Source organism: Loxodonta africana, chromosome 1 (assembly GCF_030014295.1).
Source record: "Loxodonta africana isolate mLoxAfr1 chromosome 1, mLoxAfr1.hap2, whole genome shotgun sequence".
In the NCBI taxonomy this organism is placed as follows: Eukaryota; Metazoa; Chordata; class Mammalia; order Proboscidea; family Elephantidae; genus Loxodonta; species Loxodonta africana.
Window position 1 is genome coordinate 65,842,925 of NC_087342.1, and position 25,295 is coordinate 65,868,219.

General features: G+C 42.2%; 1 protein-coding gene across 1 annotated transcript; it reads left to right on the top strand.

The window, feature by feature from the left end:
• Positions 1-17,726: 17,726 nt before the first annotated feature.
• Positions 17,727-23,079, top strand: SOX4 (SRY-box transcription factor 4). The gene has a single exon (XM_064281354.1). It carries the CDS (start codon positions 18,502-18,504, stop codon positions 19,915-19,917), a length of 1,416 nt encoding a protein of 471 aa, XP_064137424.1. The 5' UTR covers positions 17,727-18,501; the 3' UTR covers positions 19,918-23,079.
• Positions 23,080-25,295: the final 2,216 nt, after the last annotated feature.

Consider the following 25,295-nt stretch of genomic DNA (forward strand, 5'->3'; position numbering starts at 1 on the left):
GATGTGGACTTCTGGTCTCCAGAACTGTGAAAGAATAAATTTCTGTTTTTTTAAGCCACTATATTTGTGGTAATTTGTTACAGCAGCCACTGAAAGTTAATGTGTCTACCCAAAATAATCCACTACTAAGTTCTATCAATTTTACCTCCAAAATGTATTGCAAAGACATTCACTTCTTTCCACCTTCATTGCTACCATCAATCCTAAGCTCAGTTACCATTCTAGTCTCCCTGCCATCTTTTTGTCCTCTCCATGAATTTTCCATACGGTGTCTATAATGATGGTTTTAAAACGTTAATCATGTCACGCCATTTACCTATTTAAAATCAGTCTGTGACTTCCACTGAATTTAGAATAAAATCCAAACTCCTTACTATGACCAGGTATGCACGGTCTGGCCCCTGCCCACCACTCCATTTTCAACCCTGCCACATTTTTCTTGCTCATTACATTTAGCTTCCATAAAGATTACAGCCTAGAAAACCCTATGGGGCAGTTCTACTCTGTCCCATATAGGTAGTCCCCAACTTACAACATATTCCAGTTACAATGAACCACACTTATAGTCAGCGTATCTGGAACGTTGCAACTTCCTGGGAGGAAGCTGCAGGAAAATGCATGCAGGAGGTATGGAAAAAAATCACTGAGTTATGTAAACACACTCCAAGCATTTGATCAGGATAATATGAGGGAAGAGATCACTGGAAAAATCATCCATATGGCAAGAACGCTGAATTTAGAACTTGAGATCACCACTGATGTGGAACAGCTCATACCATAGATCACAAAGAAGGGGAATTAACAGATCAGGACTTACTGGATTTTGAAGAGGCAAGAAATAAATAATGAGGAAGAGGAAGGAGAGAAGTTGTCAAAAAATTTTATCGTGAAAGGATTAGCAGGAGTTTTCTTCTAAACTAAATTGGGGGCTTCAGTTGCTTGAAAACATGGACCTAACACTGATCGCTTTGCTAAAGTCGATATGCAGATTTGGGAAGAAGTGAGATACTACCATGTAATATATGAAGAAAAAACCGTACAGGCAGGCCTCGCTAATTTTCTGACTAGAAACACCATCCCCATTCCCAGGGATAATCCAGACAATCCAGAATCTTCCACAAGTGGAGTTATTACCTCAATTGACAAAATGGAAACATCATCCAACTCTTCTTTATCATTGGAGTAAATTGTTATGATTTGTGTATTTTTTTAAGTACGTATGTTATATTAACAGAAACCCTGGTGGTACAGTGGTTAAGTGCTACAGCTGCTAACCAAAAAGTTGGCAGTTTGAATCCACCAGGCGCCCCTTGGAAACTGTGGGGCAGTTCTACTCTGTCCTGTAGGGTCGCTATGAGTCAGAATGAACTGTCTAGCAACAGGTTTGGTTTGGTTTTATGTTGTATTAAAATATATCTGTAAGTTTATATGTAATGTTTCCAATCCCCAAAGACAAATGAAGATCGGATTTATAAAGATACTGATAATAAAAGGCAATAATAACAAAAAGTAAAAAACAGATTAAGTATTTGATTTATGTCAGAACTTACTGTGGAGTCATCAGAAGCGAAATCCATCGTAAATTGGGGACTACCTGTAACTCTATAGGTGTCTGTGTATTTCTTTCATAATTATTACAACTCTTAAAATCCAGGAGTAATAAATTCTCCAACATTATTTGTTTGTTTATTTGTTTTTCTTCAAGGTTATTTTGACTATGTTCTTTGCATTTCCATTTAAGTTTCAGAATCAGCTTGGCTATTTCCATTAAAGAGAAAAGTTGCAATTCAAAATCTATTGAATCTGTAGATCAGTTTATAGATCAATTTTGGAAGAATCAACATCTTTACAATATTCGGTTACAATTGTTCTACTTTCTTTGGATTTAATTTACTCTTTCTAGTTCCTTAAATTGGAATCTGAAAAGACTTTGTTTTTCTTTTCTAACATAAAAATAAAAATTGTCCTACAAGTTTATAAGTTTTGATACATATTTTCATTTTCAATCAATTCAAAATATTTTCTAATTTCTATCATGAGTTCTTCTTTGAAGCATGTATTATTTAAAAGTGTGCTGCTTAATGTACAAACATTTTGAGATATTCCGATTACGTTTCCATCGTTGATTTTTTGTTTAATCCCATTGTGATCACAGATACAGTCTGTGGATTATCAACCTTTTGAAATTTACTGAGGCTTGATTTATGACACACAATTTAATCTCTTTTGATAAGGATTGTATATCTTCAGTTATTGGTCATATTGTTTTATGCTGTTAATTAGGTCAAGTCAGCAGAAAGTATCGTTCAGATCTTCCATATCCTTGTAGATGTTTTATTATTTTGATCTGTTACTCAGGGATGTTAAAATCTTCAACTTTGATTTTGAATTTGTCTACTTCTCTTTTTAGTTCTGTGATTTTTTTTTTAATATATTTTAAAGCTACGTTGTTGGGTTATACAAATGTAGGGTTGTATTGTCTTCCACTTGACTTGACCCATTTATTATTCTGAAATGTCTCTGCTTATCTCTAGTAATATTTCTTCCCTTAAATTCTCTACGATATCAACATAGCCACACCAGTTTCTTTTTGGTTAGTATTTGTACTATACAGCTTTGTTTATTTTTTACTTTTAACTTGTCTGTATTCTTGTATTTAAAGCATGTAAACAGTACTTTTGTAGATGGATAGGTCTTTTTGAAATCCAATTTGACAATCTTGACCTTTAAATAAAAGTGTTTAGACCATTCATATTTAACACATGTACTAATTTGGTTTGCTTATAAGTCTATGATCTTGTTATCTGATTTTTATTTGTTCCTTTTGGGCTTATTTCTTTTATTCCTCTTTCCCTGACTTATTAAAAAAATTTAAAAAAAGACTTATTAAATTAATAAAATATATTTTTAAAATATTCTATCTCTTCTGTTAGCTTTTTCGTTATCATCTTTTTGTACTGTCCTTTGGTGGTTATGATAAAGATTTGAATATGCCTTCTTTTTTTTAATTTTTATTGTGCTTTAAGTGAAAGTTTACAAATCAAGTCAGTCTATCATATGAAAATTTATATACACCTTGCTATATACTCCTAATTGCTCTCCCCCCAATGAGACAGTCTGCTCCTTCCCTCCACTCTCTCTTTTCGTGTCCATTCTGCCAGCTTCTAACTGCCTCTGCTCTCTCATCTCCCCTCCAGACAGGAGATGCCAACATGGTCTCAAGTGTCTGCTTTATCCAAGAAGCTCATTCTTCACAAGCATCTTTTTTTCTATCCCATTGTCCAGTCCAATCCCTGTCTGAAGAGTTGGCTTTGGGAATGGTTCCTGTCCTGAGCTAACAGAAGGTCTGGAGCCATGACCACAGGGGTCCTTTGAATATGCATTCTTGACTTATTATAGTCCTCTTCCTAAACAATAGAAGAATTTACAGCAGCTTAACTCCATTTACATGTTTCCTACTCTTTGTGCTATTTTTGCCATTATTTTACTTCTATGTATATACTCCATAAGTCATAATTACTATTGTTGCTTTATAGCATTAATATTCTTTTATATTTATTCAAATATTTACCTTTTCTTAATGTTTTTCATTTCTTTTTGTAAATTTGTGCTTCCATCTGGGATTGAAGGAATAAAATCCTCTGTTCTGTTGTGTTGTGCATAGGGTCACTGTGCGTCAGAACCGACTTGATGGCACCTAATAACAACAACATCCTCTGAGATTGTTTTCCTTCGATCTGAAGAAGCTCTTTTTAATATTTCTTATAGCGTGGGTATGCTAGAAACAAAGGTCTCTTGGCGTTTATTTATCTCATTTTTCCTTTCAACCTTCATTTTACAGTATATTTTCATTGGACATACAGTTCTAGGGGAGGAATTTTTGTTCTTCTTTCAACACTTTCAGGATAGCATTAGATGTCTTTTGGCTTCCATAGTTTCTGTTGAAAAGTTAGCCACGAGTCTTATTTTTTACTCCTTTTGGTATAATGTGTCTTTTTCCCCCCTCTGGCTGCTTTTAAAATTTTCTCCTTAACATTGATTTTCAAAGACATGCCTAGTAATCTTCTTTGTATTTAACCTATTTGGGGTTCACTAAGATTTTTGGATGTATGGCTTGACATCTATCATTGACTTTATAAAATTCTTTTCTTCAAATATCACCATCTGTCCCATTCTGTTTTCTCTCCTTATCGAACTTCAACTACATATCAACATAGCCACACCAGCCTCCTTTTGGTTAGTATTTGTACTGTATAGCTTTGTTTATCTATTTACTTTTAACTTGTCTGTATTCTTATATTTAAAGTGTGTTTTTTGTAAACAGCACTTTTGTAAATCATCGGGTCTTTTTAAAATCGCTAGGTCTTTTTAAAATCCAATTTGACAATCTTGTTCTTTAAATAAGAGTGTTAAGACCATTTGTCTATATCCCACATGTCTCTTGTACCCTGTTTTATTCTTTTTTCTTGTGCTTATGTTTGGATATTTTCTATTTACCTTTGTTTAGATTCACTAATCCTGTCTTTTGCTTTTTCCAGTTTTATATAACACTGATTTAATGAGTTTTCAACTTAAAATTATGTATTTTCTAGTTCTAGATTATCCATTTGTTTGCTTTTTAAAGATTCTCGTTTTCTTTTGAAATAGTCCATCTTTTCACCTACTTTGCCCAGGCTTTCTTCTATTTTTAAAAAATACATTTATAATAGTTAAAGTCTAAACCTGTTAATCCAACATTCGGATGATCATTATGTCTGCTTTTATTGTCTTCTTTTACTCTTGATCATCAATTGTATTTTCCTGCTTCTTTGCATATCTTATAATTTTGCTTCTTATGGTAACCATTGTATATAAGGAAACCTGGTGGCATAGTACATAAGTGCTATGGCTGCTAACTAAAATGTTGGCAGTTCGAATCCACCAGGTGCTCCTTGGAAACCCTATGGGGCAGTTCTACTCTGTCTATTAGGGTCTCTATGAGTCAGAATTAACTCAATGGCAATTTTTTCCTCTTTTTTTTATTGTATATAAAAGAACTATAGAGATTGGAATTGTTATTCCTTCTTACAGGTAGGGTTTGTGTTTTTGTCTATCAAGCAGACAAGATCAGGGGCTAATCATTTCAACCTGAACAGAAATAGCGCTAGTTTAGGGCTATGCTGCACCTGTAGTTAGAACCAGTTCATCTGTGGCTTCAGGTGTCTTGAGGACCATACCTTCATGGGTTTGTTGCAAACTCCATGTTCCAGTGGAACTTTGCCTCATTAAGTACAAGAAGGCTTAAGGACATTTTATTCTGTCTTTCTCCTCCAGTCCCTTTCTTGGATCCGGCCTTCCCATAGTTTTGACTGAGACACTGGTCATTCTCTGTTTCTGTCTCCTCCATCCTGAAAGTTCTGTCTTGAAGAGGTTTGGGGTTAGCTCTTTAGTCTCCCTCCTCATCTAGGTTCATAATCTGCAAATGTTTTGAAAAATAGGCAGTGTATATATAATTTCTTTTATATATTTATATATGTGTGTATGTGTATATATACACATACATATGCATATACATATATCCATATACATATCCATATACATATACATATGTATATAAACCTATTGCTGTTGATTCAATTCTGACACCAACCCTATGGGACACAGAAGAGCTGCTCCATAGAGTTTCCAAGGAGCGGCTTGTGGATTCCAACTGCTTACTTTTTGGTTTAGCAGCCAAGCTCTTAACCACTAAGGCATGTATGTATAACACATAAAATACTATATAGATATATGTATCTATTTTTTGCAGGTCCTTTTCTCCAGCATGACTTGGTCTGCAGCTGATTTCTCTCTCTTTTTTTGGCTCAGCCTCCGGGCATTCCATGCTATGCCAGCATTCAGTAAATATCCTGTGGGGAAAAGGGATCCATTTGAGGACCCTGCAGCTAATGATTTGTCCATGCCAACACACATGGCCATAAAATCCTGTTTTCCCTTTACTCCAGCAGAGTTGCTTGCTCTGCCTATGAAAGCCCATGTCTAGATTCAGCAAATGCCCTCAGGCCAGAAAATGGTCGGCAATCTCAGCTCATATAGGATTGGCTTTTCTCTTTCTAGGATTTATTTCTTATGGTCTCTCATGTTCCTGCAGCTCTCCAGTGTCTTTTAAAAATTTGATTTTTGTAATTTATCTCTCTTCTAGTCTGTGTAGCAGGAGTGATAGCTATCTGCTACTTGCCATATCATACTCAAAGCCAAAGTACTCATATCTTCATTTTAATAATTTTTAAAATCTTAGAGTAATTAAAAAAAAAAATCATAAACGAATCCAGTAAAAATTTTTCCTGAGAGAACATAATTTTGATTTGTATATTGCAGCTGAAAGGAATATAGGATTTACTTAAAATAAATTGACTTTATAGCAATTTTAGATAAGTTAGTACTCAACTACTAACCAAAAGGTTGGCAGTTGGAACCCACAGAGTGGTGCTATGGAAGAAAGGCCTGGCAATCTGCTTCTGAAAAGTCACAGCCATGAAAACTCTATGGGGCAGTTCCACTCCATAACACATGAGGTTGTCATGAGTTGGAATCAACTCGACAGCAACAGGTTTGGGTTTTGTTGGTTTATGTCAATTCTATAGATAATGTGGGACAGATTTATAGTATTCATCCATATCTATTTTTCCTCTTTCCTGGGGCACAGACAACAGCCATATCCCCCAGGCTTTTTATAGTCAGGCAGGGCCATGTGCCTAGTTATTTCCAATGGGTTATGAGCACACATGATATGTGTCATTTCCAGGAAGAAGCATTTAAGACTGAGTGAGAATTCTTTGCACTCTCTTTCCCTTTCATGACAACCGAGGATGTCACCTGTTTAAATACAGAGCCACTCAGCTGGGCTCTCTGAGCTACTGCTTAGAAAGGGAGCTACTCTGGAGAGTTACTGGGCCCATAATGGACTCTGCAACAGGAAGAAATACTGTTAATGTTTTGAGTCATTGAATTGTCAAGATTGGTCTACATCTCAGCATAATCTATCCCATTCAAACAAATATAGGAACGGATACCTAACACTAACACAGAGACATTGCATTTTTTCTGAGTATTATTGTTTTTTTTTTAATTAAAAAAATTCTAATAATCTAGAAACTGTTGATCTGACTACTAGATCTGATGGGCAATGGTTATTATAATAAAATTATTTCTAAAAGAAGGTTAGTGATGACTATCCTTCAATTATATGGTAGGGAGTTCCCTTTGCAGTGTTGTTTTTTTTCTTTTCTTTATCATTTTACCTTTGAGGTATATACATGAAAAGGAAAGCTCTATCTATTCTGAGTTAAGCTATATCATACCTTAAACTCAAAGTCATTTTAGTGATAGTATCTTGCATATTAACATCACGGACTTTCCAGTCTCAAGAAATTAAAGCTATATGTTTAAAGAGGGCAGCGAATTCTAACCTTCAATTCTTCCTTTTCTCATCCATCACCCTGTGCCCTTTAGCTGAAAGCACTCCACTAAAACATTGCCTTCCCAAAGTGATTCTCTCTTCCTTCTCCCTCTCCCTATCCAAATGGAAACATACCTGAACCTACTGGAAAAGAGCTTACAAAGAACTGCCCTGTAAGCTATTATTCCCAAATAGTAGCTCAATTCTGAAATGGTGGGAGTAGGAGTAGGAGCATCAGAGCCTAACTTCAGGGGGGATAATGACCAGGATAAGCCCAAAGCTAATTCCCATGATGGGAAGGACGGACCCTCCAACCTTTTTACTAATTCTGACACCAGCCATCCCTCCCACAGAATCTCTATTTCTCTTCTGGGTTTGATAATCCATTGCAATTGCCACACAGAACTCATAGATCATACTTACAGTTAAGTGCTTTAAGGAATCAACAGGGTACAGCTTGGGTTTAGGATCAGGAGGCATGTAGGCAAAGTCTCCCTCTTTCCATGCAGGACAGCTCTCTCAGCTCCTCTCAGCCATGCAGGCCTCCACTCAGCCCCCTGAGGACAGGTTCCTCTCGGCCCCCTCAGGATAGGCTCCTCTCAGCCCCCTCAGGACAGGCTCTGCTTGGCCCTGCCATTTGTCACCACCAACTCTGCCTTTGGGGCTCTTGCTGTCTTCAGTGTTAGTCCTTGACTCATGTTACAGCTCTTTTAGGAGTTTCCTTGCCTCCTCTCTTGTTCTCTCTCTGCTTCTTCTCTCTTTTCCCTTCTTTCTTCCTTCTCCTTCTCTTCCTGCTTCTTTCTGTCTGAAAAACCTCTGTGGGGTTACTTGCATATATATGCAGCTTCTTGTCAATTTCAAGGCATGGCCCTTTCTAGTGAGGGGGGACATGAACTGACCAATTCCCTCTCCGTAGGTAGGTCACGGACACTTCATTTGCATAGTAAGCTACAACTCATCTCATTTGTGTACTCCATAGTCGCTTTATTTGCATAGCATATTGACCAGTCCCAACAAGGTGCATACCAATTACAGGGCAGAATGCAGCCCAGGACCAGACAAAAAAATATCAGACCCAGTTGTTTACAGCTTACCCAGGAGATGTAACAAATCCTATGGGGTAGAAAACTAAGGCAAAGGTAACTCCTCAGGGTTTAGGGTAAAAATCTCTCAAGATGTTTTTCCAAAAAACCAAGGCAAAAGGCCACATAAAGGAACTCATCTCACCACACATTATAACATTATCTCTTTGGATGACCTACATTTTAATTAGAAATATATACATATATATACATACACACACTGATATGTATGTGTGTATATATATATATACATTTAAATTTTTTTTTAATGATAGAAGCATTGCTGTTATTTATTGGTGAAGAGGTAGGACTCAATGTCTCCCCCGTTTTCCATCAAAATACCATCTCTGGGTGGCTCCTTAATCAACCTATTCATAAAGGCCATCCTTGAATAAAGTCATTTATCTAAGGTGAGACTGGTTGTTGGTAACCATCCCACGATTTTAGATAACACCCTGTATGGAAACACCATACTTCTCCAGGGCCCACAGGGTTCATACTCACACCATTTCCCAAAACTGACTGCAGGAAATTTACAAGTAGAAGCAATGACAAAAAATGCCAAGATGAGCTAAAGAAACAAACTCGTTGAAGACTTACTATGGTTGGTGTGTTTACTGACAATAAGTAAATGTTGAAGGAATAGCGGAAAATGGAGAGAAGTGAGACCAGAAAAAAGAAAAGCCACAGACAGCAGGAATGATAGAGACGAAAAACAACAAGCGTGCTGGTGAGCAGCAGGCCTCTTGCTGGGTTAGAAAATTTCAGGGAAATCTGTAGAAATGGCAGAGGATCACAACTTGCAACTAGAGTAGATAAGATATCTGGGGTTATTCAAGTCTAGCTAAACCCTATATTCACTGTGAGCACTGATGAATATTAGAGTATATTGATTGAATTCATAATAAAGATCTGGAGTCATTATGAGAAGGTTACCCTCCTGCCTGGTCTTGTATTTTGGTATTTATTACATAGTATTATAACTAGTGGAGTCCCTGGGTGCTATAAAGTTAACATGCTCAGCTGTTAAGGCTGGAGGTTCAAATCTACACAGAGGGTCCTGGGAAGAAAAGCCTGGTGATCTACTTCCAAACGAATCAGCCCTTGAAAACACCATGGAGTACAGTTCTACTCTGACACACACAGATAGGGTCACAACGAGTTAAGGTTGACTCAATGGCAACAGGTTTTTTGTCTGTATTACTGTCACAAACCACCCAAAACATAATCATTTAAAATAATTTATTAGTTGTCATAATTCCATAGGTTGTCAACCTAAGTGAGTCTGCTGCTGGTCTCATCTGCGATCACTTATGAGGTTGCTCTCATCTGACAACTGAATGAAGCTGGAGACTCCAAGATGGCCTCACTCACACGCTGGCATTGGCAGGAGCACCTCAGTTCTCCCCACACGGCCTTTCATCCTCCCATAGGTTTAGGCTAGGTTTCTTCACAACATGATGGTCTTGGTGTTTCAAGAAGACAAACCCCAAAGTGCAGGTGTTTATTAAGTCTCTGCTTGTTTCATTCTGCTAATGTCTCATTGGCTATAGCAAGACATGTGGACAAGGCCGGAATCAGTGGAAAATGGGTCTATATACCACGAGGCTGATTTATTTTAAGAATCTACCACATGTGTTTTAGGGTAGAACTGTGTTCCACAGGGTTTTCAATGGCTGTGACCTTTCAGAAGTAGTTCACCAGATCTTTCTTCCAAGACACCTCTGGGTGGATTTGAACTGTCAACCCTTCGGTTAGTAGCCAAGCTCTTAACCATTTGCACCACTCAGGAACTCCTAGAATCTACCACATCCGCTGTGAATTTAATAGGATAGAATATCAGTGTTCTTTGTATCCTCATTACCTAGTACATGCCTCACACCCATAGAGCGTAATTTGCAACTGAACAGTACTACTCCCTAGGGAAAATTTTAGAAATTTTGGACAGCATTTTGCATCTTCTAGTAAAATATAACCTGATTGTGCAAATTTGAAATGCATATTGCTACATTATAAATTACGTATTTTGTATTTCTCCTTTATACTATAGTTTGGGAACTGTGTTTTTGTTGTTGTTGTTGAAATTATGTGTGTAGCAGGTTATATTACCTATGATTTTTTTCAGGGTAGTAATGTTACATTATAAAATATTTGTTACAACAAAGTAGTGATTTGGGTCTGAGATTTGTAGAATTAATTACATAAATGTGAGTATCTTAAGGGCTAGGTTTTAGCTGAGAATTCTGCTAACTAGATGAAGTTTCACTAAATTACTTTTTAACTTGTTTTTGTTCATTTTGATGGGTGTGCTGTGAGTGAAACAGGACCCAGTTAGTAATGAAGAGCTCTGTATGGGATCTGGTATAGCAATTGCCTTCCCACCATTTTAAACGACTTGAACTCTTCCTTTACTCCTTTTCCATCGGACGGAGTTGGTTTGTGCTTCTTGGGGTATCTCACGCTTCAGGAAACAATGAAAAATCACAAAACCTACATATGTCACTGCCAGACCAAACGCTTCTCCAGACCCCTAAACTGTCTCAAGTCACCCTCCTTAGCATGGTGCATTTGCTTATACATTAGTGCTCGAATCTCGAACTTATTTTACAACAATGTACACAGTTTTCTTTTCTAGCTTGTGGGAAAAGCAGATGGCGAGTCTCGGGTGCCAGGTGTGCAGCACGCCTGACGCGGTCTGGGGTCATTGGGTTCTTTGGTCCCTGCTCCACCCTACTCTTCCCATCCCCCAAGCGCCTACACTGCTGTCTGTGCCACTAGGTGAAGTAGGGCTGCGGCGGGGGCAGGGAAGGGGGAGGGCTTGGAGTGAGCAAATAGTGTGCTTGGCCGAGCCCGCGCGTCCTGTACCCGCCGCCCGCCACGCGCCAGCCTCTGAGCAGCGTCACTCGGTAGCTTGTGCAGCCTGCGCGCCTTTCCACCTCCCATTTCTTCTATCCAGCGCCTTTCTTTCTTCCCCTCCCCTCCCCTCTTCTCTCTCTTATCTTTTTGCTTCGCTTCCCTCCGCCCCAGCGGGTTGTCCTCCCTGTCAGATGCGCCCGCCCCAGCCCGCGGCGCACAACCTCTAACGGCAGTTCAACTGGTTTGCTAACGTCGGCTTAGGCTTGCTCTTGTTTAAAGCGTTTTTCCCTAAGTGAAATCAACTGCTTTCCTTACGGAGGAAGCTCCAACTGTAATTGCTTCTACTTGGCAGTTGGGTTGGGGGTGGGGAACCTATGGGGCGTGCCCCTACCCTCACCGCGTGCTGGGGTCACCGGGATGGTTTCGGAGCGCCCCAGGGTGAGTTAGGCAGCCCTACTAGGACGTCCGCGCTGGGGCCTGGCTGATGTGGTGGCTTGAGAAAGGCAGAGAGACACATGAATCCAAGGAAGTCAGAGCGAGCTAAGACCTTCCGCACAGCTTTGCTTCCAAGTAGCTGCGCCCCGGGCGCACCCTCTACCTGTTATCTACCTACCATATGCTCCCTCCTCTCAGACTTGAAGCCGCCTCCTACAGGTGCTACGGGCCGAATTACTGGGCGCGTTCGACGCACCTCTTGGCAAGGGCGCCTGGCACCCTGGGGCGCCTTCGTGGCCCTCGTGGGCTCGGCGACACCCATCTCCCCAGTCTTTCCTGCGCAAACGAGAGGCGAGGGAGGGCACCTAGGGTCACTCGTCCTTCCGAGGTCCACCGGGGAAGGGACGCTAGCGGATTCGGATGCAACCAATTGTCTCCCTCCCCAGGTTGTGACTTTTTCCTCCCTCCGCCCGCCGCACACACACGAGCAGAGCTCTTCGCTCTTGATAGACCAGGCAGCTGCAAGCTCAGGGCAAAGAATGGTGTCTCAGCCTGCGGGGAACTGGGGAGGAGGAGCCCAGCCCGTGCACGAACGTCGTGTGCTAGCTGGAACGTGGGTCCCAAGGCTCAGTGCCGACTGTGTGGCGCAAGCAAGGCTCACGTTGAGCATTTTGGCATCCAGAGCGAAAGGTGCTGGGCACCAGAGAGAGAAGGGGACCAAGTCGCTGTCAGTTCCGGTCAGTGACGGAACTGGACACCATCACCAAGGGCCAAGCTGGCTTCCAGGGTGGGGGTGGGGGACGAAGGAGCCAAGTGTCCGGGAAACGATCTCCCGGGCTAGCGACGGTCAGTTACAACTTCAAAGGAGGGTTGAGAGCTCGCCAGGGCGCCGAGGCGTCCTCACTTGGGTGCGCGTGCGTGCGTGCGTGCGCGCGTGCGTGTGTGTGTGCGTGTGTGTGTGTGTGGCTTCAGCTCCTTCCCGGGTCGTAAAACCTAAACGGAAGACGGGTGTTAAAATGCTGCTGACAGGATCGCCTGAAACATGTTTACAGTAGGAAAGTCTTGCCTCCAACAAGCAAAGCCTGAGTCGATTCCAATTTATTTCCTCCGTAACTGTAAGCGAAAAGCGAGGCTTAGTCGCCGCGGCGGAATGAGGCTGAGCACCATTAATCCTCGCGGAGTTTAGGGCAGGAAAGAGCACTGTGGCTGCGCAACCGAGCCGCTGCGCTCCGCAAGGCGTTCTGACCGAGGGAAACAATTTTTTTGTTGTTGTTTTGTTTAGTCCTTAATTAATGCGCCCGTGGCTTAATGGTTAAGAGCCACGGCTGCTAACCAAAAGTTCAGCAGTTCGGATCCCCCAGGCGCTCCTTCGAAACCCTATGGGGCAGTTCTACTCTGTCCTTTAGGGTTGCAATGAGTTGGAATCGACTGAACGGCAGTGGGTTTGGTTTAAGTAACGCGCCCCGTTTCTCTGCTCCTAGTGGAGAAACTGCATTCTAACTAGTTCCCGCTTCAAAAGGACGATACAGAAACGGTAACCGATAATCTCCCGAGTTCAGTTACCAAATCCTGGGAGCTTCTGACACGTGAACGCTACGCCGCGTTTCTGCTCATAAATCATAAACTTGGCTTTATGAAAAAAATAATCCGAATTCACCAACACACCCTATTACTCAGTGATCGTTGAAACTGCTACCTAGAGAAGGAAGAGTAGTGGGGGATGATAAGGCTTTGGGCGAGAAAGAATCCTGACTATCCCCACGTTTTCCCACGTCTTCTCGGGGGCTCAGGGAGGCTCAGCGCTGCCACCTGGCGGCTGCTTCTTCCCAAATTGGGAGCCGGCTGGCTGCGGCGCCAACCCAGGCTCCTCGGTGGGTATGCCTTGATCCTGCCTTGAGAAAAGGAGAAGCCCGTATTCATGCTTCGTCAACGTGGCCCATTCTCTTCTTATTCTCTTGAGAAAATCGAGAGGAAAAGCACAATGAGCTGGCGTTGGTATTAAGAGCTTACTTGAGCGTATGTGCTTACCCCTGGTTGTGAGGGGAGAGAGGGGGGTAAAAATTGGTAGAAATTTGAGTTTCTAATTACTTGACTTATTCTAAGAGTAAAAATAAATCATGTTTAATTTTATCCCAGAATTGTTTTTGACATTTTTCGAATGATAACTACTTCCATATATTATTTTTTTTAATACAACCCAGAATAGGAAGTTCAATTCTAATACAACTTCATCAGCCCAGAAGGAGGAGGTGTAAGTTGTTTGTTTACTCGACTGAGAAGTAAATCTGCCTTGGGAGGAGGGCTCTTTTACATAAAGTGTGGAAGTGAAAAGCCTGAAGCCCTTCAGTTGACAAAGGCCAATGAAATCAAATTTCCAAGGGCTTTTTTTTTTTTCTTCCTTACCTGCTAGTTAAAGTAACAAAGGTTGTTTTTTTTGTTTTTTTTTTTTCCTGTTCGGTATTAGTTGAACTGAATACTTCGTCAGGTCAGACCAGCAACTAGAATAACCAAGGCCAGGCAAAATCTTGCAAATCAGTGCAAATCCAGATTTGTTAAACTAATTTCCCTTCAGGTTTTTTCCCCCTTATATGCTATAGGAATATATTAAGCAATGGGACAGAATTTTCTTTCCATCCATACCCCGTACCATTTAATGGATGTGAGATTTTATGTTGTGCAGATGTTTGAGAGAAGAAGAAATCTATTAACAGATATCACATTTCAAAAGGAATTCCAGTATTTAATGGAATAAATGAGATAAAAGTAATTACCTTAGTTCAAAATTTGAAATGTCATTGTGAATAAAGACAATTAGTTTACTATTCTAAAACTTTTTTTTTTTCTTGCAAAATTATCTTGGCTAACTGTTAATATAGCTTAAAGAGTAGCATTAAGAAATACTTCATGTACTGTAAAGCCAGCAGAGGGAACACTGAGTACTGATTTACTAGGGCCCACCAAAACACTGATATTGGGAGGAAAAATGTCTGTCATGGAAAAACTGGTTACAAAGCATATGAAGTTAGGTAATGAGAACACAGAAATCTTTTCTCATCATTTGGTTTTCAGAGGCCGGATACATTCCAGCATGCACATACTTCTCAGCTGGTGAGATGACTCTTTAATAAAAGGCCATTTGTTACTTGTTTTCTTACATTTTAAGAGAACTAGTAACACATTAAGAACAGGCCTACTTCAGAAGTCTAAGCACTCATATACACTACAATAATCTCATAAAGTCAATGGAAATTATTAGAACCTTATTTCATCAATTCTAAGAGGCACTTTTTCTCTTCATTTCAAAAATCTGTGAAATAGGGAGACATTTTACAACCAGTGGCAAGTCCATTTTTTTCTTTCTTAGGGGCATACAACATAATGGTATGTCTTAAAACTGATGGCATACTGGATTTGTTCAAATACAGAAAGTACATACAACAATAGAATTACACAATAAACCTGTTGCCATCAACTCGATTCTGACTTATGGTGATCCTATGGGACCAAGTAAAACTGCCCCATAGGGGTTCCAAGGCTGTGATCTTCACAGAAGCAGACTGCCACATCTTTTTCAAGCAGAGTAGCTGGTGGGTTCAAACTGCTGACCTTTCGGTTAGCAGCCAAGTGCTTAACCACCGCCCCACCAGGGCTCCTTAGAATTACACCAGGAGCTATTTATTTAGTACACACTTTTTCAATTCTGTGTGCTTTAAGCATAGACATAATTACTATGACTGCTCTGATTAACTTTCACTTTCCCCCCACCATGTTCAGTGGTGGAAGCATAAACGACTTTATAATCAATTATATTGCTACTGTGAATTATCTCAAGGTAGCTACACCCTCAAATCATTAGTACAAATCCCTAAAATAAATATAACATTTATTCACCTTTATATTCTAGTGAAATTTTTAATTTTATACATAATAGACCTCTAAGAATAATTTTTATGTCAGACTGATAACATTTAGGGGCATGTTTCTGTGCACACTAGAGAAAATGAAATGTGTAACACACTCAACTTTGTTTAGCAAAAAGTAGCCAGTGGGTTGTTTTTCTTTTAAGAGTATTTCCCTTCTAAAAAATACAAGTTGGGTAGCTAACAGTCAAAAATTACTTGCCTAGACTCACCAAAAAGACATTTCAGCTTCTGGGTGATCCTTAGAGATTCAGTCAGATGTCCCCAAAGGGTGTTCTTTCCAGTAAAATTCTAAATCTGACAACCTGGGCCTCTTGCCATCCTACATACTTTCAAAGTTTGACAAGATAAGTAGAAATCGGCTACCTAACACTAGTTTGATCTGAACTGAATAGCTGGCATCATTACGCTGGGTTGGCCCTGTCACTGGCTTAAAGATAGTAAAAACAGTTTGCTATTATGGTGTTAGGGAAGGTCAATATTTGCTGAAATTCTAATTTTCAGACCTTGGGATAAAGGTAAATTTTGTGGCCAAATTAACATGTGTTCTGAATACCTAACCACCTTTTATTTGCCACATTCTTCAAAAAGTTCTTTTAAAACAAATCATTGGGAGGCCAGGGTTGTCACTATTGTCCTTTTATGGCTTCCTATTTATGATCTGTAATTACTTTTCCACATCAGTGACCATCCTCGGTTTTAGTCTCTTAAATGACATCCTGCATCTACTAGAAGTGTCTATGGTATTCGAATTACCAAGGGAAAAATATTGAGGGCTTACTGTACATCAGGTGCTTTATAGTCACAAATTTATTGAATGCTCCCAATGATCCTATAAAAGGTAGCTTCTAGTGTTCTGTTTCAGAGATGACGAAAACTGAGACCTGGTCACATTCCCATGGTTACAAAACCAGTATGAGGGATTAGCAGCCAGGCCTTCTATGAATCCAGAGGCCCTGGTCTCTTCCGCCTCTTCCTACGGGTTGGTTTCTCTTTGCAATGTCCCTTTCCATTTGAATCAAGCGATGAATATATAAGAAACGAGGGGGATGGCAGGGGAGGTGGAAGTGACCTTTAATTTTGAAAATGTGTGAAGCAAACATTTAGAAAGTAAAACCTAGTCCCATCCTTTACTCTTCATTTTCATTCTATACAATGGAGAATCTAGAAATCTATGGAAATTTCCCCATCAATTATGGAACAGTGCCTAATGTGTTCCAACAGAAAGCTCCTCTGTTCAGGCTATCCGGGATTTATGGAGGAGTTTAAATCATTAAATAACCATAGTTAACCCTTGTTTGGTTAAGACAGCAAGCAATTATTGAAAAAAATTCCTCTTTTCTCCCTTTCACAAACAGCCCAAAGATTGTTCTTTAGAGATTTACACAATACATCAACATCTGTGCTGTACCTAGAGTTGTTAAAATAATTGTGATGACAGGTGTCTAGGTACCACTTTCTTAATGGTTTTCAATATCCACTGATTTATTGTTATGGCCTCCCCTCCCCCGCTCCTACACATCCTTGGCTTTATGAAGGAGCTGAGGAACAGATTTTGCACTAGAGGCTGATTCTTTATTCCAATGCTGAAAAGAACTAATAAAAATAATCACTTGGCTTTTAAGCAGAAAGCTTCCATTTACAGTATTTCACCCTCCCCCTTTCAAGCCCCTTGTTATCTAACATAATGGTTAGAATACATTTCCGTCTCTCCCCTTAATAATTTCATGCATTAACATCCTCTTCACACACCCCCCCCCACACACACAGCAAAAGGAAAAAAGAGGCAGCAGAAATCTCAGCTGTACTTCTAGCCCTTTTAAAAAGTTTGCTCTGTAAATTGGAATGAGGTCAGATTTGGAGCTTCTCATTGCACGCGGAGATTATTATTGCATCGGGTTCCAAGCCAATGGGAAGCCTGGGGGAGGGGCTTGGCACGAGGAAGCGTTGGTTACAGCGGCTGATTGGCTGCGGCCAAGACTGTGAAAGGATAAAGAGGCGCGAGGCGGAATTGGGGTCTGCTCTAAGCTGCAGCAAGAGAAACAGTGTGTGAGGGGAAGAGGCCTGTTTCGCTCCCGGGTCTCTAGTGCTCGCACGCTCCTTAAGAGTCTGCACAGGAGGAACTCTGCCATTGCCGGCTCCCTTCTGCAAGAAGGGAAGAGGAAAACATACATTTATTCATGCCAGTCTGTTGCATGAAGGCTTTTTGGCTTCATACCTTGCAACAAAATAATTGCACAAACTCCTTAGTGCCGATTCCGCCCACAGAGAGTCCTGGAGCCAGAGTCCTTTTTGCTTTGCATTGTAGGCAAGGGACTAAGTGATAGAGACTATGTCGCTTTCCTGAGCTCCCGAGAGCGCTCGTGAACTGGAATCAACTGCTTCAGGGAAAGGAAAAAACAAAAACCAAAAACCAGACTTACCTGGGAGGCGGCGAGAAACTTGCATTGGAAGCTTCAGCAACCAGCATTCAAGAAGCTCCTTTCCACTTTAGCACGGTCTCCAGACTCAGAGCCGAGAGACAGAGCAAACTGCAGCGCGGTGAGAGAGAGAGGCAGGGAGGGAGAGACGCTCCAGCCTGGGAACTATAACTCCTCAGCGAGAGGCAGAACGCTCCTTCCCCGCATCTTTGGGGGACTTTCCTCGGCCAGGAGTTGAGCGGCCCGCCCGCTCGGCGTGTGCTTGGCCCGGGGAGCCGGGAGGGCCCGGCGATCGCGCCGCGGCCGCCGCGAGGGTGTGAGCGCGCGTGGGCGCCCGCGGAGCCGGGGCCATGGTGCAGCAAACCAACAACGCCGAGAACACGGAAGCGCTGCTGGCCGGCGAGAGCTCGGACTCGGGCGCCGGCCTCGAGCTGGGCATCGCCTCCTCCCCCACGCCCGGCTCCACCGCCTCCACGGGCGGCAAGGCCGACGACCCGAGCTGGTGCAAGACGCCCAGCGGGCACATCAAGCGGCCCATGAACGCCTTCATGGTGTGGTCGCAGATCGAGCGGCGCAAGATCATGGAGCAGTCGCCCGACATGCACAACGCCGAGATCTCCAAGCGGCTGGGCAAACGCTGGAAGCTGCTCAAAGACAGCGACAAGATCCCTTTCATTCGGGAGGCGGAGCGGCTGCGCCTCAAGCACATGGCTGACTACCCCGACTACAAGTACCGGCCCAGAAAGAAGGTGAAGTCTGGCAACGCCAACTCCAGCTCCTCGGCCGCCGCCTCCTCCAAGCCGGGGGAGAAGGGAGACAAGGTCGGTGGCAGCGGCGGGGGCGGCCATGGGGGCGGCGGTGGCGGGAGCAGCAACGCAGGGGGAGGAGGCGGCGGCGCGAGCGGCGGCGGCGCCAACTCCAAACCGGCGCTGAAAAAGAGCTGCGGCTCCAAAGTGGCGGGCGGCGCGGGCGGCGGGGTCAGCAAACCGCACGCCAAGCTGATCCTGACGGGCGGCGGCGGCAAAGCGGCGGCCGCCGCCTCCGCCTCCTTCGCGGCCGAGCAGGCTGGGGCCGCCGCCCTGCTGCCCCTGGGCGCCGCCGCCGCCGACCACCACTCGCTGTACAAGGCGCGGACTCCCAGCACCTCGGCCTCCACGGCGTCCTCGGCCGCCGCCCTCGCCGCTCCGGGCAAGCACCTGGCGGAGAAGAAAGTGAAGCGCGTCTACCTGTTCGGCGGCCTGGGCGCGTCGTCGTCGCCCGTCGGCGGCGTGGGCGCGGGTGCCGACCCCAGCGACCCTCTGGGCCTGTACGAGGAGGGGGGCGCGGGCTCGTCGCCGGACGGGCCGAGCCTCAGCGGCCGCAGTAGCGCCGCCTCGTCGCCCGCCGCCGGCCGCTCGCCCGCGGACCACCGCAGCTACGCCAGCCTGCGCGCCGCCTCGCCCGCCCCGTCCAGCGCGCCCTCGCACGCGTCCTCCTCGGCCTCGTCGCACTCGTCGTCGTCCTCGTCCTCCTCCTCGGGCTCCTCGTCCTCCGACGACGAGTTCGAAGACGACCTGCTCGACCTGAACCCCAGCTCAAACTTTGAGAGCATGTCCCTGGGCAGTTTCAGCTCGTCGTCGGCGCTGGACCGGGACCTGGATTTTAACTTCGAACCGGGCTCCGGCTCGCACTTCGAGTTCCCGGACTACTGCACGCCCGAGGTGAGCGAGATGATCTCGGGAGACTGGCTCGAGTCCAGCATCTCCAACCTGGTCTTCACCTACTGAAGGGCGCGCGCGCAAGAGCAGAAGAAGGGCTGGGGGGCGAGAGAGGAGAACAAAAAGTCAAAGATGAAGAGTTGAAAGAGAAAAGGGAAAAAAAAAAAAAAAAAAGGAAAAGAAAATCAGAAGAAAAAAAAAAGTGAGCGGGGGCTGGCTTCGGCGGGGAGCGCGGCGGCGTTTTTTTGGCCCCGCGGTCCCATCCCCCACCTCCCCGGGCCGGGACGCCTCGGCCCAGCTGGAGGGATGCGGAGGAGGCGGAGGGTAGACAGGGGCGACCTTTTGTTGTTGTTATTGATGTTGTTGTTGATGGCAAGAAAAGCGACTTTGAGTTTCCTCCCCTTTGCTTGAAGAGACCCCCCCCCACAAGCTTCCGGACTTGTCTGCACCCCCAGCGAGAAGCCGAGTTGTTAGTTTTCTAGAGAACTGAAGGAATCTCGCCCCTCTCGCTTTGCCACCTTGATGTTTTTTATTTTTCTGCTTTTGTTTTTGTTTTTCTTGGTCAACTGAGAAAAGAGGGGGAAAAAAAAAATCCACCCCGCCCCTGGGGGTTTTGTTCTCAGCCCTTTTTTTTTTTTTTTTTTTCCCCACCCCCGAAGAAGAGAGAAGGCTCCGGGGCGATGAATCGTTTGGCCGACGACAGATGTTTTGGGGTCACGCAGGCTCGAGCTCTAGGATTGAGGGACTCCACGCTCGCGAATTCCCCGGGGTTCCCCCCCCCCCATTTTTTTCTTCCCTTTTTTTTTTTTTTTTTTTTTCTCTCTTTCCCTTGCCTCTGTAGCCGGAGGAGGAGATGTTGAGGGAAGGAGGCAAGAGTGACCCGCGCGAGGAGATGAACTGAGCGCCTCGTTGGAAGCCACAGCAGCGAGGGCGGGGGGAGAGAAGGACGCGAGCTGGAAGGGGGAGAAAAATAAAACTGAAATGGATTTGCACGTTCAGGAGACGGTGGCGGCGTTTGCTCGGCCTCCGCCCGATAGATACCTGAAATCAGTGAGGTGAGACTTCACAGACCCGGAGGCGTGGAGGAGAGGAGACTGTTTGATGTGGTACAGGGGCAGCGGAGGGCGAGTGGTTTTGGGGGAAAACAGAAAAAAAAAAAAGCTTTTTTTTTTCTTCTCTTAATCGGAATCGTGATGGTGTTGGATTATTTCACTGGTGGGGTTAATATAGCATGTATCCTGTCTATCTTTTAAAGATTTCTGTATAAGACTGTTGAGCAGTTTTTAAAATAGTGTAGGGTAATATAAAAAGCAGATAGATGGCGCTATGTTTGATTCCTACAACAAAATTATCACCAGCTTTTTTTCATTCTTAACTCTTGAAAGGATTCAAACGCAACTCAAATCTGTGCTGGACTTTTAAAAGAAAAAAACAATTCAGGACCAAATTTTTTCTCAGTATGTATGTGTTTCTTCCTTATAGGTGTAAATGAGAAGACGTGTTTTTTTCCCTCACCGATGCTCCATCCTCGTATTTTTTTTTTTTTCCTTGTAAATGTAATCAGATGCCATTTTATATGTGGACGTATTTATACTGGCCAAACTTTTTTTTTTCTTATTTTGTCCCTTTTTTCTTTTCTATTCTTTTTTGTTTTGTTTTTACTTTGCTTTCATTTTATTCCTTTATTTCTTCCTTCCTTCCTTTTTTCTTTTTTTTTTTGGTAGTTGTTGTTACCACGCCATTTTACGTCTCCTTCACTGAAGGGCTAGAGTTTTAACTTTTAATTTTTTATATTTAAATGTAGACTTTTGACACTTTTAAAAAACAAAAAAAGACAAGAGAGATGAAAACGTTTGATTATTTTCTCAGTGTATTTTTGTAAAAAATATATAAAGGGGGTGTTAATCGGTGTAAATCGCTGTTTGGATTTCCTGATTTTATAATAGGGCGGCTGGTTAATATCTCACAGTTTAAAAAATCAGCCCCTAATTTCTCCATGTTTACACTTCAATCTGCAGGCTTCTTAAAGTGACAGTATCCCTTAACCTGCCACCAGTGTCCACCCTTCAACCCATGTCTTATAAAAAAGGGGAGGAGAGTTAGCCAAACACTGTATGCTTTTAAGAAAAATACATTTTTAAACGGAATACTGTTATGTCCAGAGGCTTTAAAACTGGTGCATTTGAACAGCAGAAAGGGATCCTGTAGCTTTAATTTGTAAACCACATCTTTTTTGCACTTTTTTTATAAGCAAAAACGTGCCGTTTAAACCACTGGATCTATCTAAATGCCGATTTGAGTTTGCGACACTATGTACTGCGTTTTTCATTCTTGTATTTGACTATTTAATCCTTTCTACTTGTCGCTAAGTATAATTGTTTTAGTCTTATGGCATGATGATAGCATATGTGTTCAGGTTTATAGCTGTTGTGTTTAAAGATTGAAAAAAGTGGAAAACATCTTTGTACATTTAAGTCTGTATTATAATAAGCAAAAAGATTGTGTGTATGTATGTTTAATATAACATGACAGGCACTAGGACGTCTGCCTTTTTAAGGCAGTTCCGTTAAGGGTTTTCGTTTTTAAACTTTTTTTTGCCATCCATCCTGTGCAATATGCTGTGTAGAATATTTGTCTTAAAATTTAAGGCCACAAAAAACAATGTTTGGGGGAAAAAGAAGAAAAAAAAATCATGCCAGCTAATCATGTCAAGTTCACTGCCTGTCAGATTGTTGATATATACCTTCTGTAAATAACTTTTTTTGAGAAGGAAATAAAATCAGCTGGAACTGAACCCTAAATCTTGACTTTTGTCATCCTTATGCCGGATGCCTAAGACTGGGAGGGCTCTACAGCATAGAGACTACCCCGTCTGCCCTAGCTTGAAACAGCAGATAAGTGCTCAGAGAGAAGCCTGTTAAATGCCATTTTCTTGAGGAGTACTAAGTTCTTCTTGGCCAGATTTGGCAGGCCCTGACCCTGAAATGATGGCGTCAGCTGAATGTGTGTCAACTCGGTGTGCTTTCTAGGAATTTTCTGCATTTACCACATTTAAATAAATGCCCTTTGTCTTGAGATTTTAAAGAGGGGGAGGAGGAGTCAGATGGTCAGAATTCTTCACAGATAAAACTGATTTTTTTTTTTAAATTTTATCCTAAAGCTGCTTCCTCCTTGCCCAGTGTTACCATCTAGCTGTGGCTAAAATATTTCCCACAGATTAAGAATAAATTTGTTAAATTGTCAGTATATTTTAACTTTTACCCATTATGAAATGTAGAAGTCATAGTCCCCCCGCCCCCAAAGCAAAGAGCTAATACAGTGCTAAAATCTCCATTTTGTGCCAAGCCCAAAGTGGGTATTCATGTAAGAGAAATGCAACAATAAAGGGTAGCCTGGAAAAGTTGGCTCCCTCAGGGCTTAGAGGCCTCTCTTTAACTCTGTGGAGAGAATTTACTTCAGCTAGGAGGGAGATTTATGCTTTTTATAAGTATCTAGCATGGTAGTATAATTGAGACCTGTATGCAAAGGGAAAACATACCTTGGGTTTCTTAAGGCCCATTAGCCTTTGGGTGGAAACATGGCAGCTTGCTGAATAGAAGTGTTGTCTGTTTACTTTGAGGATTAACAATTGCCTTTAATTAGCAAAACCCATCTTACTTTCCACATGTCTGTTAATTAAAAATGTGTATTTTATATATCTTCTGGTTTTTTAGCACTGGACAGTAGGGGTTAATAAGCAGGAGTGTTTGGAAATAATCCCTTAATCAGCGGATTGCTTGTAGGTAAGGGAGTATCCTTCCTGCTGGAATGTACAGCTGAAAGATTTTTGGAGCCTGTAGTTCAAGCAATTTTTGTTCAATTAACAGCAAAATCTCCCCTTCCCAGGATAATGGTTGTGTTTAAATATTATTTCCCCTCTTAAAGATCATTATAGCTGCTAGTTTCCAAATTTTTCTTTTATTTATTTTGCTAATACATTTAGCTATAATTGCATATGTGTTCTACCATTGTAAAATATCCCATTTTAAAAAAATACTTTAAAATAACATGGGGTCTTAAGTCTCTTTTTTAGAAGATCTTTGCAGAAGGAGGAAGATCTCTGTAAAGTGCTTAAATTTAATTTTTGTTCGTTTTTAATGATGATAATACATCATTAAATTTTTCAACATCCAAAAGTACCAAAACATTGATATAAGACCTATATAATGCATATTATTTTTTGGTGGTGCATATCTTTTTAAGTATATTTTTATTTTGTAGGGTTCTACTAAAAAAAAAAAAAAAGGTTCTGCTAGAACTATGTTTATTTTACCTGGACTTCCATGTAAGGTCCTCTGCTTTAAATATTTTCTTTAAGAATTTTTATAACATTGCTTTAAAAATGAAAGCCTAAATGTGTCCTTTCTAGCAGGTGGGTAGAGTAAATGTAAGAAACATTTTTGTGCTCTTTCCTCTGAATCTGTTTGTCTTCATAAAGAGTACTGTGCTAGATGGTGCAAGGCATAATAAACCTGAGAAACCAAACAGTTTGGCGTGACTTGGTACTGTTTCTGGCCCTGTGCTCCATCAGAAATGCGAATTAGTAAATACTTGCTTAAGCAAGCTTTGTCAGTTCCTGGTTGAATACGTTTAAGTGCCAAGAAAAAAAGAGCTTGAAAGCTGATACGGTGGGCTGAGTGCGTGAAAGAACTTCCTGAATTTGCTCTCTGGGGTGCTGGAGGCACTAAGGGATTCTGAAAGAAGCAAGAAAGCAAAGGATTGAGAAGTGGACTTCAGCATTGGCTAAGTATTTCCTGTGTTTACAGGGCTGCATATGAATTAGAAGACACGGTATGGGGAATGCTGTGGGCCAGAATGTTTAATCTTAAAAACATAAATTAGGGGTCCCCAGAAAGTATTTGGGAAGAGCCGTATGTCCAAAATACTAAGAATTCTGCTGAGAATACAAATTAATCTTATCCATTTGGATTTCTCAGGTGGAAGGTTGGTATGCGTCATTTTTTTTTTCCTGGTAGGTTTTCTAATTTTTTGCTTTCCCCCTGTCACTCCTCTCTTTTGAGATCTAGAAAACAACTCTCTGATCCAGCACTCTCACCCCTCTGGTTCATCCAGGAAAATTTTCTCCATGTATTTTTTAAGATTTTCATTTTGGCTATCATTTGGAAGTTAGAGTGGGGGCGGGGCGGGGGAGAGCAGGGAATTCCCCAGACATCTGCATGGTGTTTCAGATTCTGCAAAAAATCTACCCTGATGTCTCTTTGCCCCGATAGAGTGGAAAATTCACATGCTGGCATTCAAGGCCCCACCTTTTCAGTTCTCCACAACTCCGGTATACCCAAAACAGTCTTTCCAATTAGACTGGAATTATTAGAGGACAGGAAGTAGGCTTTAAGTACTTATTGTGTCCCTAAATTTGCCTTCCTTGGTTCATCGCACATAAGTATTTA

What these genes read in the sequence shown, in the direction of transcription:
- SOX4 (XM_064281354.1), top strand. Translation starts at nt 18,502, where the DNA reads ATGGTGCAGCAAACCAACAACGCCGAGAACACGGAAGCGCTGCTGGCC.